At 49.9% G+C, this 17,304-nt stretch overlaps 1 protein-coding gene across 1 annotated transcript in view; it reads left to right on the forward strand.

Moving 5' to 3' along the window:
- The first annotated feature begins 7,356 nt into the window (after positions 1-7,356).
- Positions 7,357-17,304, forward strand: part of BIN3 (bridging integrator 3) — a 38,221-nt gene continuing 28,273 nt past the window's right edge. The window contains exon 1 of the mRNA XM_033133684.1: positions 7,357-7,450. Coding sequence (XP_032989575.1) covers positions 7,443-7,450 — 8 coding nt within the window. The 5' untranslated portion in view covers positions 7,357-7,442. The remainder of the gene's footprint in view (positions 7,451-17,304) is intronic.

The following is a 17,304-nucleotide window of genomic DNA, read 5'->3' on the forward strand; positions in this document are numbered from 1 at the left end:
ATTCTGGGCACTCATGCTGGTCCACCCAAAAGCAATTCTCTACAGATGCCAGATCCAGCATTTGGGGTGGAGGATCAGAGAGGTCCCCCGAGGGAACCTGCTGCTCACTTCACCCAAGTGCCTTCAGGGTCTAGCCCACTGAACCCCATGACTTGCTTGAGAAACTGGGTTCTCCCCACGTCTCCTGGCCCTCACTGTGGAGGTGCTGGCCAGTAGTTCTCAAGCCTTCTCAGAGAGGTCCAGAGACAGCACACTTTGGCAGAGGGGAGGGCAGTTAGAAATGGAGGGGCGAGAAGCTGTGCCTCCTTGGCCTGACCGTGCTTTCATAAGGCACTCACCCCAAGTCTATGGCCCCAGCTATAGACTTGTCTCTGAAGCCTGCAGCCGCCTGCAATGGTCTGGTGGAAAAGACCCTGAGGGAGGTCACTGGGGCCCAGGAAGTTGAAGCCCCGAGCAAAGCGAGGGGTAGCTGAGGCCTAGATGGTGTCCAGACCCTGCCCTGGCCCTCTGGGGCAGGGGGATTTGTGCCCCACTTCACTCTTGCTTGGCTGCTCCGCTACTCCAATCCCTCCAATGCATACCTTCTTTGGGGATTCTTTCCTGATCAGGCCAGAGGTACAGTGGGCCACGACTGGATGGGGACAGCTGTCCTGGCCTCAGTGGCATCACTGGTTCCTCCTATACTGGACCCTTTCTACATGCCCCTCCTGCTGGGTGCTGACTTCTCAAGGTGACCAGGTTCACCCTCAGGGTGGCTGGAGCCTCAACATGAACTCCTCCCCCACCCCCACTGTCCTTCCAAGCACATCCACCCCAGCACTCCTCACTCCAGCCCCTTCCTCCCCAGCAGGACCCTTCTCCTCGGCTACTCCCTGTGCCAAGCTGAGCTGCTGGGCTATTTGGGGCTCTGGCCAGCCCTGTGGTGTAATCAGTGCCCAGGGATAATTGCCACCTGCCCTGCCGGTGTCTGGGGGCTGTCTCGGCCACAGCAGCAGGGGGCGGACACTGAGCAGCCAGGCCTGGAACGAGGTCAGGCTAGGGCAGTCCTCCCACTCCCTAGATTCGCTTCTCACCACGCGTGGGACCTGCAAGGATTCCCTAGGAAAGCCATGCTCTCCTTGGGGCTGTGTTCACCTCGGTGACCCTATGGCTTCAGCTGAGGGTAGATGGCTATCCCAGCCAGGACAAAAGTCCTGAGGCTACTCTATCAGCAACCATCAGCTCAAAACCTAACTTCCCGTACAGCTCTCTGATAGCAGTGGGTACCCTCCTGGCTGCAAGCTGACCTCTGGGGAGTGCCATGCCTGGAGCATGGGCTTTACAGCCAGAAGGACTTTCGTCACAGGCTTTCCTGGGGTCAAGACCACCAAGCCTCATTGTCATCCTTCAGGGAAGCAGCAAGTGTTAGTGAGATGCCATGTGAGAGTGAGTCTCCCATAAACGCCAGCTCCCTCTAGCATGTATGCCCCCTTTTGCTACTTTCTTTTCTACTCCAATGTAGTTTAGACTGCCTGGGTTTAAAGACCTGTCGTTCTCACTTGGCCAACTCTATGACCTTGGGCAATAGGTTCAGCCTCGGTTTCCCCATCGATAAAAAGGAAATGATCAGAGGAGCTGCCTCCTAATGTTACTGTGAAGAATATATTATCTAATCCATGTAAAATGCCGATAAGACTCTGCAGGGGTAGTTATCATTACAGGGAACTGCAAAGGGCAGAGAAGGCGGGGTGGGGAGCCCCCAAGACCTGCCACAGGACGCTCAGGAGAGCAAAGTCTGAACAGACACACCAGGACTGATGGGACAAACCACACAGCAACCTCAGCACCTGGATATCCTCTATGGCAGCTATGGCCGTGGGGACTAAGGGTGACTTCTCCCAGGCTGCTCCCTCTGGAAGCATTCACTCCTCCCTCTTTCAACCCCATTTGCTCTAAGCTTTTATTCAACCCCATTTGCCATGTAAACTTTTTGAAGTCAGAGAACAGAATACACACCTGTAAATATTTTATTTTTAAAAGAGGCCCAGCAACAACAAAATCAAGATGAAGTAGTTTGATCTTGGGAGATGTAGAAACAACATTGTTTCTTTTTCTTTCCTGTTATAGTCCAAAGGTTATTTGTCCTCATCCTTGGGATTCTTCAGACACTTATCCACCAGTGGCCTACCAGTTGAAGGCCGGGGTGGAGCAACCCTGTGGGGGGAATGGGCTGAAGGGCTGGGCCCAATGAACAGGATTCACAGGGCTGGCCTGTCCCTGAGGCAGCCCAGCTCCATCCCTCCCTGCTTTAGTGCCGCCTTCCCCAAAAAGGCACACAGCTCCCACCTCTGGCACCCTGGCCAACAGGCCAGACCGGGAGAGTGCCCTAGCTCTCCTGCCCCACCAACACCATGCAGGGCAGGAGGAAAGGTCACTTTGGGTAGACAGGTATGCCCAAAGTACCAGATACTGCCCCCTTGGGGATGGAGAGGAAGGAGAACGCTGCAGTGTGGGGCATGGAAAGTGGGCGCATCCCCACCTGCAGGAACTTCTCAACCCCAGTCCGACCTGAGGCCGCAGCCCAAGGCAGCACTTCTTAATCACCACCACCCACCCCCCCACGGCCTGGGCACCAGCCCCTCATGACAGCCATCATGGCCTCCGTGGGCTCCTCTCATCCCCACCTCAGGAGGCACATCTTCAGTGACTTCCTCTGATTTCTCCTTTCCCAGGTGTACCCTGAAGGAACAGGCCCCGGAGAATCAACTCAGAGCCCAGGAGCAGTGGGCTCCGTGCTCCTACTGCCTGTTCTCTTTCCAGTGGATGTCTCCTCCTGGGAGTCGAGCTGTCAGGAAGTTGTCCAGCCTTGACTGAGCAGCTCCGATGGATGCCTGGGACACATGTCCTCCAGAGGGGATTGTTTTCCCTCCTGACTGCACTCTCTGTCACTCGCATCCCCTCCCTGGCTTCTGTGAGCTAATCAGGGAGAAGGAGGGGGAGGAGAAGGGTGCTGCTCGCCTTCCCCGTTATCTGCAGCAATCCACGGTGACTAATGCTCCCAGTTGGTAAAAAGGCAGTGTAATCAAAACATTTTTTTTTTTTAGTCCTTAAAGTTAGTCATTCTCCCAGAGTGGAGGAAAAAAAAGCCCACAGCAGACACCATGAAATGCAAGCTGAGAGGTTCATGCTGCCGGTGGAAGTAAAGCATTGGCCAGGGCAGCTCCCTATGGGTCTGAGGCTCAAGCCCTCCTCCTCGAACCCTTGGCTGCCCTTTTTACACACCTTCATTGGTTCTTGCTTTCCTGCACACCTGGGCTGTCTGGTCCCCGAAGGACTTGGCATGTCAGGTGGGGATCTGCCCTTTCCTTTCACCCTGCCAGGTGCTGCCACCTGCTGGTTCTGGGTTCTCCAAACTGGAGGAAGCATATAAAAGTTCTCAGGATGAGGCCAACCATCAGATTCCTTGTTGGGTGCCTGGTCATGTGCTGGCCTGCCCTCCGCCCCCAACCTGGCCATTCAGTGCTGTGCTTCCCCTGGCTCCATCTGTCTGCTGGCTTCTGACCCCGCTTGGCCCTCACATAACTATAAATTGTCAGGAACCTCAGGAAACATCAACGAGAGGTGGTATAGCACAGTGGTGAAAAGCATGAGGATCAGGGCCAGGTTGCACGGATTGGAATCTCCATTCCACCGCTTAGTGGCTGTGCTTTGTTCCTCCACACTGATAATAATAGTACCTGCCTCGCAGGGTTGTTGTAAAGATTAAATGTGAACTGCTTAGAATAGTGCCCGGCACATCGTGAGTGCTCAGTTATTAACTCGTAATAAAAATAACAACAAAATACTAAAGTAAAATGTATACCATCACAGCCCCATTACTCATCCAAGGCAGACATGGCTAATCAATCACAGAACTTTCCCACCAATGGCAGATTCCTCAGAATGCTCAACTCAGCATTCCAGGCAGCCAGTAACAAGTAATCTGAGTGGGCACATGGGACTCTTTATATTACAGTGAAGGAAGATGAGGCGCCGAGGAAGGAGATTTCCTCGAGCTACTTGGAGGCACAACCAGAGTCCAGACAGCTATTCCTGGCCCTGACTGCTGCTTGCCAGCCCAGCTTCTGATTTGCCGCTTTACCCTGACCTTTGAGCCATCCATGTGGGCTTCCTACCACTGGAAAATATAACGCTGATATCTTCCATCTTCTCCCACCCTTGCTCCTTTCCCATGTCCTTGGCCTGTGGCTGCCCAGGAAACTGTTGTTCTGAGACATCTTGCTAAGCAGGTGCAGGGCAGAGGGAAGTGCAGAATGAAAACACATTGAAACCTGAGAGTCTAGGTCTTCATTCATGTTGCAGGAGCCTCCCTGAGGTACAGGCCTTCAGGGCTGCAAGGGAGCTCAGCCCATCGATTTGGCCCCTTCACATGCAGTCCCTTCAGTCTCAGCCCTCATGCTCGAATGAAGCCCCTAATGGCTCAGATCCAGTCCTGGAATCCTTCTCTTAGCTGATTGGAGCTGGCATAGAAAGACTCGGAGGGTAAGCCTCTGTGTGGGGATGGCTGCAGGAAGGCCCACATGACGAGCCCAGAGATGAGGACAGTGGGGAGCATCTGCTTACCAAACTCGGAGTGGAAAGCTCCAAGGAGAAGTCAGGGATCTGGTGGCAGAGCTGGTTCTTTGGTTGCTTTCCCTGTGGTCAACAGCTTTGTGCCCTGAAGTAGCTCTCAGCCACCTGAAAACTCTTTCACGGAGGATCAAACTTTTGGGGAGGAAGCAGTATTCACCAGGCCTGAAACCAGGAGCATCCACCTCTACCCAAAGCTCTTCCACTCTCAACTTCCACTTAGGAACTGCATTTGCTCCTTTTCCACCCCTACCCTGAAGGGGCAGGATCAACCTGAACGGTGCCGTCCTCTGGTTCTAAAAAAAGAAAGACATAGCTCCCAGCGCTGGGTCTGCAGACCCTGCAGTTGAGTTTTCCACAACAGTGGGAGGTGTGTTGTGCTTCCTTGTGTTCAGCTCCCCAGCATCAATGCTACATGGGATATTGTGCTCATGGAGGGAAAATATGGGTCCACAGGACAGCAAGATACCTGACCATCATCCATCCTCAACCCAGGACACCTTAAGCAAGCAAATGAGTCTCAGATAAGGAGACAGAGCTCAGCTCAGAGCAGGCACTTTCTAGACATACTCTTGGGAGGCCAGCATTCTTCCCAGTACCTCAAAGGTCCTGCTGGCTACATGAAAGATTCAGGGTTGGAGGTAAGCAGCACAGCCGCAGTGGGCCTCAGGCTAAATCCTTCCCTCCCAGAAGGTTTACGTTTGGCTTCATCCTCAGACATCACTGACCTCAAATCGGCTCTCTCAGCTTGCCTCTTTTTTCAGGCCCCAACCTGCATGCTTTCCCATTCCCCTATTTCTCAAGGGCCTCTGGAGTCAACAAGACTGTCAACTTAGAACATCAAAATGTTGGCAACTTTAGCGATGTTCTCCAAGAACTCTTCCTCTAGATAATGGGACCAAGACCCAGAGAGGGATGTGACTTGTCTTGGGTCAGTTGTAGGATCAAAGATGGAACTAGAGCCCAGGACCCCTCTAGACTCTTAGTCTAGAACTCATCATTCTTACCTTGTGGGATATGTCTGCCAAATCCTGAAACAGACTTCCTCTGGGATGTGGCGGCTGCCTAGGCTAATACTTTTGGAAATGCTTTAGTACTGTGGAGCAGTAACTAAGGGAGACAGAGTATGGAAAAAGGAAGACGCAGGTGGGGAAGCCCTCCACAAATGCTAAAGAGCCAGGAGGTTCATAAAAACACAGTACCCACCCCTTTTTCATCCATCACACTGTGTGCAAAGCATCAAGGACTGTCTTCCCCTTCGCTCAAAACCTCGGCCCCAGCTGCCCTTCACCCTCTTTATCTTTACTCTCCAAGGCTGCTCTAGTGCTCATTTTGGCCTGTTTACTGAGGAATAACATGGTGATGAGCTGATCTGTGTGATATGTTTGGAGGCCCACCCTCTATTGGAAAAACTTCAGTGAGTCAAACTCTATAGAAAACACAAATGAGAGACTACCTCCTGTGGATGGTCCTCTGAGCTCCCCTAATCCTCTTGGCCAAGCCCTTTCCCCTGCCCTGGGAGGTCAGAACAAATTATAACCATCCTCTGCTCTAGTTCATTGGCTTAGCTACTCTCCAAGCAGCCCCTAAAACACTACAGTCCATCTGAAGGAGGAGAATTCCTAGAGAGAAGACCCCTGGAGGCCCAGTAGTTACCCACACAAACCTCATTGTCTGCTCCTCTCTCTTCTAAGGCAGAGAGTTTCTTGGGGGTTAGGAGGCCAACATGAACCAGAACCCTAGGAAGCTTTTGCTGGACCAAGGCTCTGAACTCTGACTTTGTAAGACCAGAGGCAAGTGAGCTGCTTGCCTGGAACTCAGTCCTCTTCTCAGCCAAGATAAGTTCTCTCTGCCTGGACCCTCCCCAGCTCTCACCTCAGATTCACCTGGCTAGCATGATTCACCCTCAAAATTTGGTGTACGCAGTGTCCTCCTGGAAGCCCTCAATAAAACCCCATGTGCAGCTTACAGGGGCACCTTACAGGCTGCCACAGCCCCTGTTCTTTCCCATCGTCTATTATTACTTGGTTGCCTGTTTACCTAGCCCTCCAAGTAAGTAAGTCTGGGAGGGCATAAGGGCAGGATCCATACGTCTTTTTTCCAGTTGTATCCTTGAGATTGGCACAGTGCCTGGCACATTAGAGGAGCTCAAATAGTGTTTGTAAAATGAATGAGTAGAAAGAATGGGACCATTCACATCATTTGGGCTCTGTAGAGGTGAGCGCTTTGTCCTCGTGTTGAGTAAATCCACAGAACAATCCAACCTGAAAAGCACCTATTCTGGTTATATTCAGAGCCAGCCCTGTGCCATCTTGGAGGGAAAAGATCCATGTATTTGTAACAGGTAACGCATGTACAGGGTACAAAATGTAAAAGAGACAAAAGAGCATACAGGGAATATAAGTATCCCTCAGCCTCCCTCCCCATTGTCTCCTATCCCCCTAGACAATTACTGCTACTGTCTCTGGCTTAAAAACCTCTTTACAGACAGAAAAACCAGGCAATCACCCGGTTAAGCGACACGTGTAGTCAGCGGAAGAGAATTTACAAGGTAGTACTGAAAGCTGAAAACGCGCCCCGGGGTCCTCATGCCCCGCCACAGGCTGAGTGCGGAGTCCCCGAGCCAGCGCCTGAGGGTCGCGGGCCAGGGCCCCTCCGCGGGCAGCCCGCGGCGGCGGAAGGGTTAACACGCCGGGCCGCACCTTTCCAGCCGCCTCTTCCGGGCGGAGGGGGCGGGGTCCACGTCACTTCCTGGAGACTGGCTGAATCCGGAAGTGATCCCCGAGGACCGAGTTGCGGTGGAGGACCCCAGCCGCGGGGCCAGGTTCGGGACCATGAGCTGGTGAGTGAGGGCCCGGCGGCAGGACCGCTGGAGCCCAGGCCCGCGATGCGCCTAGCCCTGCGTCCCTCTGAGTCCCCTCGCCCGTGCTGCCCGCCCTGCCCGCACAGACCCTCCGCGCAGGCCTGGGCCCCACTGGCCCCGGTTCGAGGGGCCTTCCCCCGGTGCTCTGCCGGAGTCTTCATCCCTCCGCAAGACTCACCGGGAGGTAGGCCCGGGGGTCCCGCGTCTGTCTCGTTTCCTGACTCTTAATGTTCCAAGGAGCCGGTCCCGTTTTCTCCCAGTTGCTTGAAGTGAGGGACTTCTCGTTTCCGTCTCTTTGAAATATCCATTGAGGTGCAGTGTCTTCTCTCTTCTCTGTGGACATCACTCCACCGCTCCCACCAGCCCCGGAGCGGTGGCCCTCCCTCTGCCAGTCTGGGCCCCCGTTCACTGATCAAAACCCACTTGCTTTCAGATGACTAACCTTTGCACCATTTAACAGTCTTCAAAAGACAAAACATGCTTCTCGTTTGGAAGGGGCCAGAATTAAACACCCACACCCACACTCCCACAGTGGGATTGGATTAGTTTCAATTATTTCCAGGGCCATTACCCCACTCACTGCTCTACATCTGACATAGACATAGGTAAGCTGAAACATCATGGGAATTATCAGGCTTGGAGAAAAGAAGCCAGGGAGGCTTCCTTTCTAATAGAATCACAATTCCAGAGCTACAGAACTCTGATACTTGGCTCTAGTAGCCACTTCGTAATGTTTAATGGTTGATCTATTTTGTAAGACTGTTTGCCCAAATAACCTTCCCGTCAGGCCCCAGCACCTATATATCCACACACCCAAACCTAAGGGAACCCTGACTGTGCTTGTATGAGTACATGGACCCCCGGAGGCATACAGGATGAATCGACTCTTTTGGAATCCAGGTTCCATTAGTATAGGGAACATGTTTGCCATGCTGTCCTCAGAGTGTAGCCTGTTTCTTTACAGAAATTAAGTGCACAATAACTAGTTATGGTGAACGAAGATAGTAGACTATTCTTTGGGAAGTCTTTTACAGGCTCACATTTGGCCATCAGTGGAGACTAAGCTCTGGCCACAAGCAGCTGATGTCCATCAGTGTCACGGACAGCTCTCTAATGTAAAATTTAAACCATTTCTGTCCCCTTTCCCCCTGCTTCTTAGAAGAAGATTGATGGACAAATGTCAGACATTGGGCGCCCACACGTGGAGGGAAGCCCCAAGCAATGCCCTAATAAGCCCCAGCAGGAGCTGCTCCTTTCCCTCCACCTTTGCTTCAGGAGGCCGATAGGGGGCTGGAGCCTTAAAAAGCTAACTTTCCCATCTTGTTATAACCTAGTTAGTGATGGGCAAAGTGGCAGTCCTTCCATTCCCTTCCCTAGAGGAATTACTTCGTTAAAGTGTCAGCCTGGGTCCCCGACCTTGTGATGTACATGTCCTCTTGCCTGCAGTGTCTTGAGGATGCAGTTCTCTCCCCTAGTTTTCAAGGTAAAAAAGCAGAACGAAAGCACAGGTGCTTCATATTGCTTAGATTGGCTTTTACAATCTTAAAAAATAAATCGATATTTTCTTCACAAATCAGGAGAAGAGTAGAGCAGCGACCACTAAAGGGAGCGGCTTCCGTGGGTGATCTGAGACATGCTGTTTCCACCTGTCTTGCAGAAAGTTTTGGGTTTGTTTCCTGAAAAACTAGTAGTAGCCTATTTCCTAAAGACTGTCAGGTTGGAGAGAATTTAAATCGACAACTAGCTGTATAGCAAAAGCTGAGATTTTTTTTATCCGGTAGAATTAGTTTTCCAGTACATGCACATCTTGGCACCTCCTCGGACTGAGGGTCACCACGAAAAGGGCAGCTTTGTCCCTCAAAGCTGAGATTCCTTTCTCTTCTTCCTTAGAGGGCTTCTACGTCATCTTGTGCGTGGACGCTGACCCCCTCTCCATGAGAGGGGAACAGCACCGGCGCCTGGGCACACAATTACACTCAGTTTCTGCCTCAATGGCTGGCAAAGGGACCGGGGCGGGGCCCTTCTGATTCACTCCTGGAGTGGTTTTTCTGCTCCCAGAATGAATCCGGCCATTCATCCTAGACTGGAATTCTCAGTGGGGAAAGAGACCAGAGTGACGTAGAGCTATCATGGGAGGCTGATGCCCAAGGTCAAGTTCACCAAGCATATGGGATATGCCAGCCATCATTGAATAAGGCCTAGGGGCACACAGTCCATGGTTCCAGAGGGTAACCATTGTTCTGGGCTTTCAAAATGTCATAGTGAGAAATATCCAATATTGATGCCCTTTGTACACTGTGGACTTTGCATGAAGAGTGAGAGGTCTTTGTTCTCTGCTTCCTCTGTGCATGCAGCCCGCCCACCCCCTGTTTGTTTAGTGGGTACCAACCCCCTTCCTGTAGCACCTACCCATCCACTAATCCACCCATCCGTCTATCTGCCTTTCGGCAAGGTGGCCCAGTGGTGTGTCTGCTAGGAAGAAAGCATTTGAGGTTCACATCTCAGATTACTGATCCACCTGTTGGCTCCAAGCCAAGTGCTTCTCTCTCTCCCTTCCACCTCCCTGTTTTCCCTTGTCTTCGTGTGTGTGTGTGTGTGTCTGTGTGTGTCTGTCTGTCTGTCTTTATTATGGTATGAAAGGAGAATTAAGTAGAATTAAGAATAGTGATATTAAAAAAAAAAAAATAGTGATATTAGTCTGGCTTACCTATCTCCAGGGATCGTAGCCTTCCCTGGAACCGCACACCTTGATGCTTTTAGGTTTCAATGACAAGGAAAAGGAATCCTGGAAGAAATCTTCCTATACTTAGAGGTCTAGGAGTTGACTCAGAATGAAGAAATCAGAGTCAGTGCAGACAAGTTTTCAGGTTCTGTTTCCCTCATTCGCAGTGTGGCCTGGTCAAGCATTTAACCTTTCGCAGTCTTGTTTTCTCCAACTATAACATGGAATGGATAATCCCAGCTGACACTTGGTCACCCAAATCTGTTGTGAAAAGAATGGAGGCTATGCAGATATGACTCTTTTCCAACTCTTCTGGGCTCTTCTATCTCTATCTGCTAAATATGGGTATTTCTCAGGTCCGTCCTTTTTTTTTCTTCCTGTTCTCACCCTGTGTATCCATCCTCCCCAACATCTTCAGGATAGAGGCCTAACTTTGGGCCACGGCTTATAAGTCCCTTCTGGATGTGGCTGTCCCTCTTTACTCCCTTGTCCAAGCCTTTTCTGGTTTCTCGTGCCCCTGCTCCTCTGTGTGTGCGGCTCCCTCTGCCTGAAATGGCTTTACTCCCCACCTCCACTATCCACCGCCCACCAGGTCAGTGTCTACTCATCCTTCAAGAGTCACAGCAGGCCTCACCTCCTCTCACTGAGGGTCTTCCCTGAATGGCCCCCCACACCCTGCCAAGCTGAGTTGGTTTCCTAGTGTTGGAACCCACTAGTCTATCTGTGAGCTGTTGAAAACAGGGACTATCTCTTGGTCACCACCGTCTTCGTAGCACTCTTCCCGTCAGTCGGTAAATGTGTATTGAATGTATGAATGAGGACTTTTGCCCAATTTACTGACTTGCCTTAGCTCAGGAAAAATTGTAAGGTGAAAACCTATAAGCTACAAGGCACTTGCTGAAATGAAGAGCCTCTAAGAGTGCTGTTGCTAAACTGACTGATGGAAGACGTGGCTCCGGAGACTCCCTAAGGCTGCCTGTGATGGTTCTCTTCCCTCCTCTCCCCAGCTGCTTTCTCCCCTGCTTCTCCTGGAGGACTTCCCCATTCTCGGGACATCACAAATGTGCACCCCTCTCCCACGTAAACTCCTCGAGAGCAGGGTCTACAACTTTTTCATCTTTGCGTACACGTACTATCTTGCACATAGTAGGTACCTAATTAATATTGTGAGATGAAGTGAATGGAACGTCAAGAACGGACGGCAAACTGCGGGTCAGACAGAACCATCCATTCCGTTTCAGACGTTTTCTCAGTGGAGTCTCTTTTCCCTCTAGCAGTGCCATTGCTATCTGACATTTGTGTAGTGCTTCTAACTTTTCAAATTGCTTTCCCAGCCATTATCTGATTTCAGCTGCACATTTGCCCTTGGAAGTATGCAGTTCAGGTCTCATTATCTCCCTTTGACAACTTATCAGAATTCACTCAGACAGTACCTGGCAGAACTGGAACTAAAACCTGCGTCTCCTGGGTGTTCCCTCTGGTTGAGCAGGAACAGTAGCAAACTGGAAGACCATCCTCAAGCTGCTAGGATCCTAGAGGAAGGTATTTGACTTCGCTAGCATGGATGGACACTGTCAGGTTGGTAGTGAATCACAGGAAGTTACCAGTTGTCACACACAGGTGATAGAGGAAGTCCTGTGGCCTGCACACCTGCAGGTTTCCTGGACCATCGCAGCTGCTTCCTACTCTGGGGCCTCCCCGCCTGGGGCTGCCTCTCCACTCGCTCCCTCTGTGGCTTTGGACAGGCCAAGCTCTTCCCAAGCTCTTTCTTCCTCTAGAGCGCGTGGTAATGCCCAGAGGATGGGGGGGACCCCATGAGGACGCTCTGAGATTCTGTATTCCACATGGCTTTGGTCACAAATGTAAAACACCTCACTCTTATTTCAGCTGCTTGTAATGAAGGGGGAAGGGAGTTTTTCCAGATTTTGGAGTAGAGTCAAGTATCTTGAGTTCCACAGCATCTTAGACAAAGGTGTTTTTTTATATACCACACTCTCTAAGTAAATCTGTTGGGGTAGCTTTAGAGTTGGCCATTAAGCTGTTACAATTGTTTTCCCAAACCCATTATGTTGATGGCTCATCCACTAAATACGGCCCAGTCTAGTGTGTTGCTCACAGATAATGCTCAGTAAATACTTGTTGGTTTAATGAACATTGAACATTTTTAATGTACTAGGGCCTGTGCTAAATGTTGGGGGACACTCAAAAGGTTATAAAAATCGATCCCTGTCTTTGGCCAGTGTATGAGAAGTGCCAGGGGTTCACAGGAGTGAAAGTGGCACGCTAAATGTCGGTGTGGCATCGTCAAGAGAGACTTCGAGTAGAGGATGGGATTGTAACTGAACCTTGACCTCCCAAGTATGTACTGTTTCAGTGGTGAATGAGAAGAATAGCTTGAAAAAGGTGTGTGGAGACAATGCATCAAGAGTATTTGGGGCAAACAGTCAGGAGGCCAGTTTTTGAGTAGAGGCTTCGTTGATTCGAGTTGACACTCTAGTTGGGGCCACATCGTAAGTCCCTTTTTCAGTGCTATGCTGAGGAGTTGAAATTGAACCTAAGTTTTTGAAAATTGAAGGTTTTTGAGCAAGGAAGTGGAATGCCAAAAGCAATGCTTTGGTCAGGTTAATTTGCAGTGGTCTATAGGGTAACTCAGAAAAGAGAATGGAGCCAGGGAAAAAAACCTGGACGATGGCTTCCAAAATAGTTTGACCACAACTTGCAGTCAGAAATACATTTGATATCACAACACATACACACACATTTATACTTGAAATAAGTTTCACTCAATATATGTGTGATGCACTCTGATATTTTCTATTATGTTCTATTTCATTTTTTATAGAATGACCCACTTCAGTTGACTTCATGACTGATTTTGACATGTTTGCAGTGGACTAATGTGTAACAGTTTACATGATTGAGGAGGAGTAGGTATTCTACATAGACCCCAGTTTGAAAAACATTTATCTAGAAGTTTGTTACAAATATTCAGACTATAAGCTAACACCTGTAACTTCAGCAAGGTAGAGGTAGTATTGTTTGTTTGTTTGCTTGATTTTCATGGGTTATAATAAGAAATACAGAGGGGACGACTGTAGAGAACACTGGCCATGTTCTTTGTAAGGACTTAAGCCATAGATTTGAAAACTGTCAATCACTTTGTAGAAAAGAAAACGCACGTAGACCAAAGCCTACACTAAGATGTTTGGTTTGTTAGTCATCAGGGAAAAGCATGTTAAACCAACAACAAGATGCCATTTCACAGCCATCAGACTGGCAAAACTTTTAAGAACTGGCACTGCCAAGTATCTGAGGATGAAGAGCAATGGGAACCTGCATCCACTTCCGGGGGCAGGGGCGTGGGGGGTATAAAATGATACAGCCACTGGAGATTTTGCACTACCTCCCACAGTTAGAGACAGACCTACCCCCTCACCCAGAGAAACTCCTGCACCTGTGCATTGGGAGACATGCCCAAGGATGTCAGATGCTGCATTGTTTGTAGCTGTCCAGCCACTGAAGCGAAAGAGCTGGGCTGGTGCCTCTCAGAGTCTGTCTGCACCTAAGCCCCTGTCAGCTCCGAGTGGCAGTCAGAGGCTTCTCTCTGGCGTGTTGAGTAAGCAGGACACACCTTTCACCTTGGAATGCCTTATGTTTCCCTTTTATAGAACGGGGAAACCCACTTTCTATCCCTCCCTGTCTTAACGGTGTGAAAATAGGTGATAACTTGACTGTCAAATATTAGGAGTTTCTTAAAGAGCTGCCAAAAAAAGGATATCCAGACTCCCTCTCTGAATTGCCTGCTTTCCTCTCGTTTCTTGACTTTTAGATGCTTCTTCAGCCTCCAGACTTCTTTCACAAATCCTTGTACTTCTCAAGACAAAGTCACCACTTAATTGTAAGCAAATATATAGGGTGTGATCGAAAAATATGGTGAATGTTTAAATTAAAAAAAAATTATTACAGTAAAAGACACATTGCCACTAATCCCCCTCAGAAGACTCCCCCTCACTTCGAACACACTTATCCCATCATTCTTGCCACTTTCTGAAGCAGTTCTGGAAGTCCTCTTTCGTGAGTGTCTCTACTTCATCCTCCATCATGACAACACTCCATGTCACACATCGCTTCTGGTACGGCAATTTCTGTCGAATGAAAACATTACAGTGGTCCTCATCCACCTTATTCGCTGGATCTGGCACCATGCGACTTCTGGCTCTTCCCCAAAGTCAAAATGACCATGAAAAGAAAACGTTTTGAATCGATTCAGGACATCGAGGCAGCCACAACAGCGCAATTAAAAACACTCACAAAAGAGGACTTCCAGAACTGCTTCAGAAAGTGGCAAGAACGATGGGATAAGTGTATTCAAAGTGACAGGAAGTATTTTGAGAGGGATTAATGGCAGTGTGTCTTTTACTGTAATAATTTTTTTTAATTTAAACATTCACTGTATGTTTCGATCAGACCTCGTATTAACTTGGGCCTGGTAGTGGTGCATTATGGTATGGGACTATGGCTTGCCCCCAAAACAGAAAAAAGCATTCCAGGTTTCCCAACCATACTTACCACTGTGGAACTCTGTGCAGCTCACCCCCTCTGGGCCTCAATTTGATCATGATCATCAAAATGTCCCCCCCACCATCTTTACAACAGATACTTACAGAGGCTACTTACTGTATCTTAGGAACAGTTTTAATCGTTAAACTCATTAAGCTCATTTAGCCTTCACAGCGACCCGGTAAGATAGGTATTATTATCCTGTTTTATAGACAAGGAAACTGAGACACAGGAAGGTCAGATAACTTGTCCAAAGTCTCTCAGCTGGCAATTGGCAGAGCCAGGACTTGGACCCAAGTGGTCTGGCCCCAGGGTCCATCCCCGTACCCAGTGCTCCGTCTCTTGTGTGAGGTGCAGGAGTGCACCACTTTCAATGAACTGACGGATCAGAAGCACCGAGCACAGAAACCCGCACTAGCATATACTCAATAAATGGTCACTTTGGCTAGATGATCTCATTCAACATTCTGTAATTCATTCTGTCTTTACTATTTAGAGGTCAGCCTGGGGAGCACTGGGGCAGGAGGGATCTTAGCTGAGCTAGGCGATTGTTCTGGTCCAAGTCACAGAGGCGTGCCTTTTATTTTTAAACACTCACATACCTCCTCGGCCTGGTGGCAAGGCAGGATAGCGTTCTGTGTGCTTTTATTTTGGATCCAGCTAATTTCAGGGAAGGACTGAGGTGGGCTGGTCAGACTGTGGACATAAGCACTGGAAATGGATCCTTGACAGCTCAGTTCGTTTCCCCTTAGATGGAGTCCCTGACGTCCTTGCTTCGGCTGAACTTTCTTTGGCCCGTTGGCACTGTGGCCAGCTGGCCCTTCAGAGAGGATGGCATCCAACAGCAGCTGCTCTGCCGGAGCCAGCTGACTCTCTATAAGCCCTGCCCTGGCCCTAGCCCTGCGTTTCCTCTCATTGTCAAGGTGGTGGTAGCCGTGGTGGGGCCTCGGACCAGAGATGGCAATGGCCCAGGGATCAAGTAACAGAAGGATGGGGGGAGGAGGGCTTGTCCTTCCAGCCTGCAGAAGCTGCTCCCTTTCGCCCACCTTCCTGCTCTTGCCGAGACGGTGACTCAGGCGCAGACCACTCCCCCAGGAGCCAGGATTTCAGCCACTATCAACTGCCGCCTACTCTTTGCTCAGCCCTCCCTTCGTTCTCACCTCCCTCACCACCCCTCGGCCCCCAAAACGGAGATGTTTGCCCAGCTAAAGACATCAGAAAGATATAGGTGGGGTAGACTGAATCATTTTGAGGCTCTTTCCAACGCCAAGCCAGGCCTGGGCTCATTCACATTCAGTAGAAACAAATTTAGGAGGCTAAGTGAAGACCAGGGAACAATGTGTGGGTTTTAGCTTCTTGATACTTTTCTTTGTAATGGAAGTGGAGGACTCTCCAAAGAAGGCAGGGCTGGCGGGATCTGCTGGGGTGACCCCCAACTGCCATCTGGGCTTGCCTCTTGTCTCGGCCTCTGCAGTAGAAGGGGGTGGGGAAACAAAAGATTGAGAAACCTAGCACATTGAAAATGCAAAAGACCTGTTTTTGTAAGTAGACATTACACAAGAGCAGGAGTTTTTTGGGCAAGGTTTCACTGAGACAGACAGAATTAGCCAACTGGCATCATGCTGCTAATAGAGATATTTACTGTTTGAAAAAGTATATTTGTAGCTTTGGAGAACATCCTGTTGACTTTTCTGTATTGTGAAGGAAAATAGAACCTTTTCCCCTCTTTTCCCTCTGTACACACACAACTTTTTTTTCCTTTTCTGAGGTGGGGCATGTTGGGGGTTGGAGAAGGGTAGTGTTGAGAAAAATGTTTTCTTCATTTCGCTGCCGAGACCAAAATATCCCTTCTTCTGCCCTCTGGTGCTCATATTTATGGAACGGGAAGTAGAACCAAGGAAGGACTCCTGCTTCAGAGGCTGGGAGCTCAGAGTCCTCTTGATTTCTTCTGGAACATAGAGATTCTCTGGGGAGCAAGCCCTGTCTTCTCTCTAGACCTCTGCTGACCCACCCAATTCCGAAGGGAGAAGGAGGAAAGCTGGAAGGAGGGGGAACCGAACTTCTGAAGCCCCAGGAGCCTGTCCGTGGCCTGGAGGACTGCCAGCCTCGGCCCCATAACCCCAGCTATGCCAGGACAGCGCTGCTCTGGCAGATGCTGTGATGCTGTCAGTCTGCCGCATGCTTTCCAAAGCAGCTGTTTCTCCTGCGGAAGTGCCCGCGTTCCAGCAGGGGACTAGGACCCCAGGGATGGAATCGGGACCTCCGTGAGAAGAAGAGGCAGAAATGCGGGCTGAAGCGCAGTTGTTGCTCTTTCCTCTCACTTCCCCTCGCTGCCACTTCAGAGCAGAGAATTGGATCCTTCCTTCAGGGCGCCTGTCCTAATGTTCTGGCTGTTTCTCCGGCAGAGTGGAGCATATCTGCCATTTGGCAGCCTTGGAATAAACCCAGGAGACGCTTCTCCCTTTGTATTTCCCCTTAGGCTTTTTAAAATGTTTTCCCTTGACCCATCCTCTGGTAACTTCACCAGGCTTTCCTGCCAGTGCCAAAGACC

The sequence above is a fragment of the Rhinolophus ferrumequinum genome, chromosome 18, assembly GCF_004115265.2.
Source record: "Rhinolophus ferrumequinum isolate MPI-CBG mRhiFer1 chromosome 18, mRhiFer1_v1.p, whole genome shotgun sequence".
Classification (NCBI taxonomy): Eukaryota; Metazoa; Chordata; class Mammalia; order Chiroptera; family Rhinolophidae; genus Rhinolophus; species Rhinolophus ferrumequinum.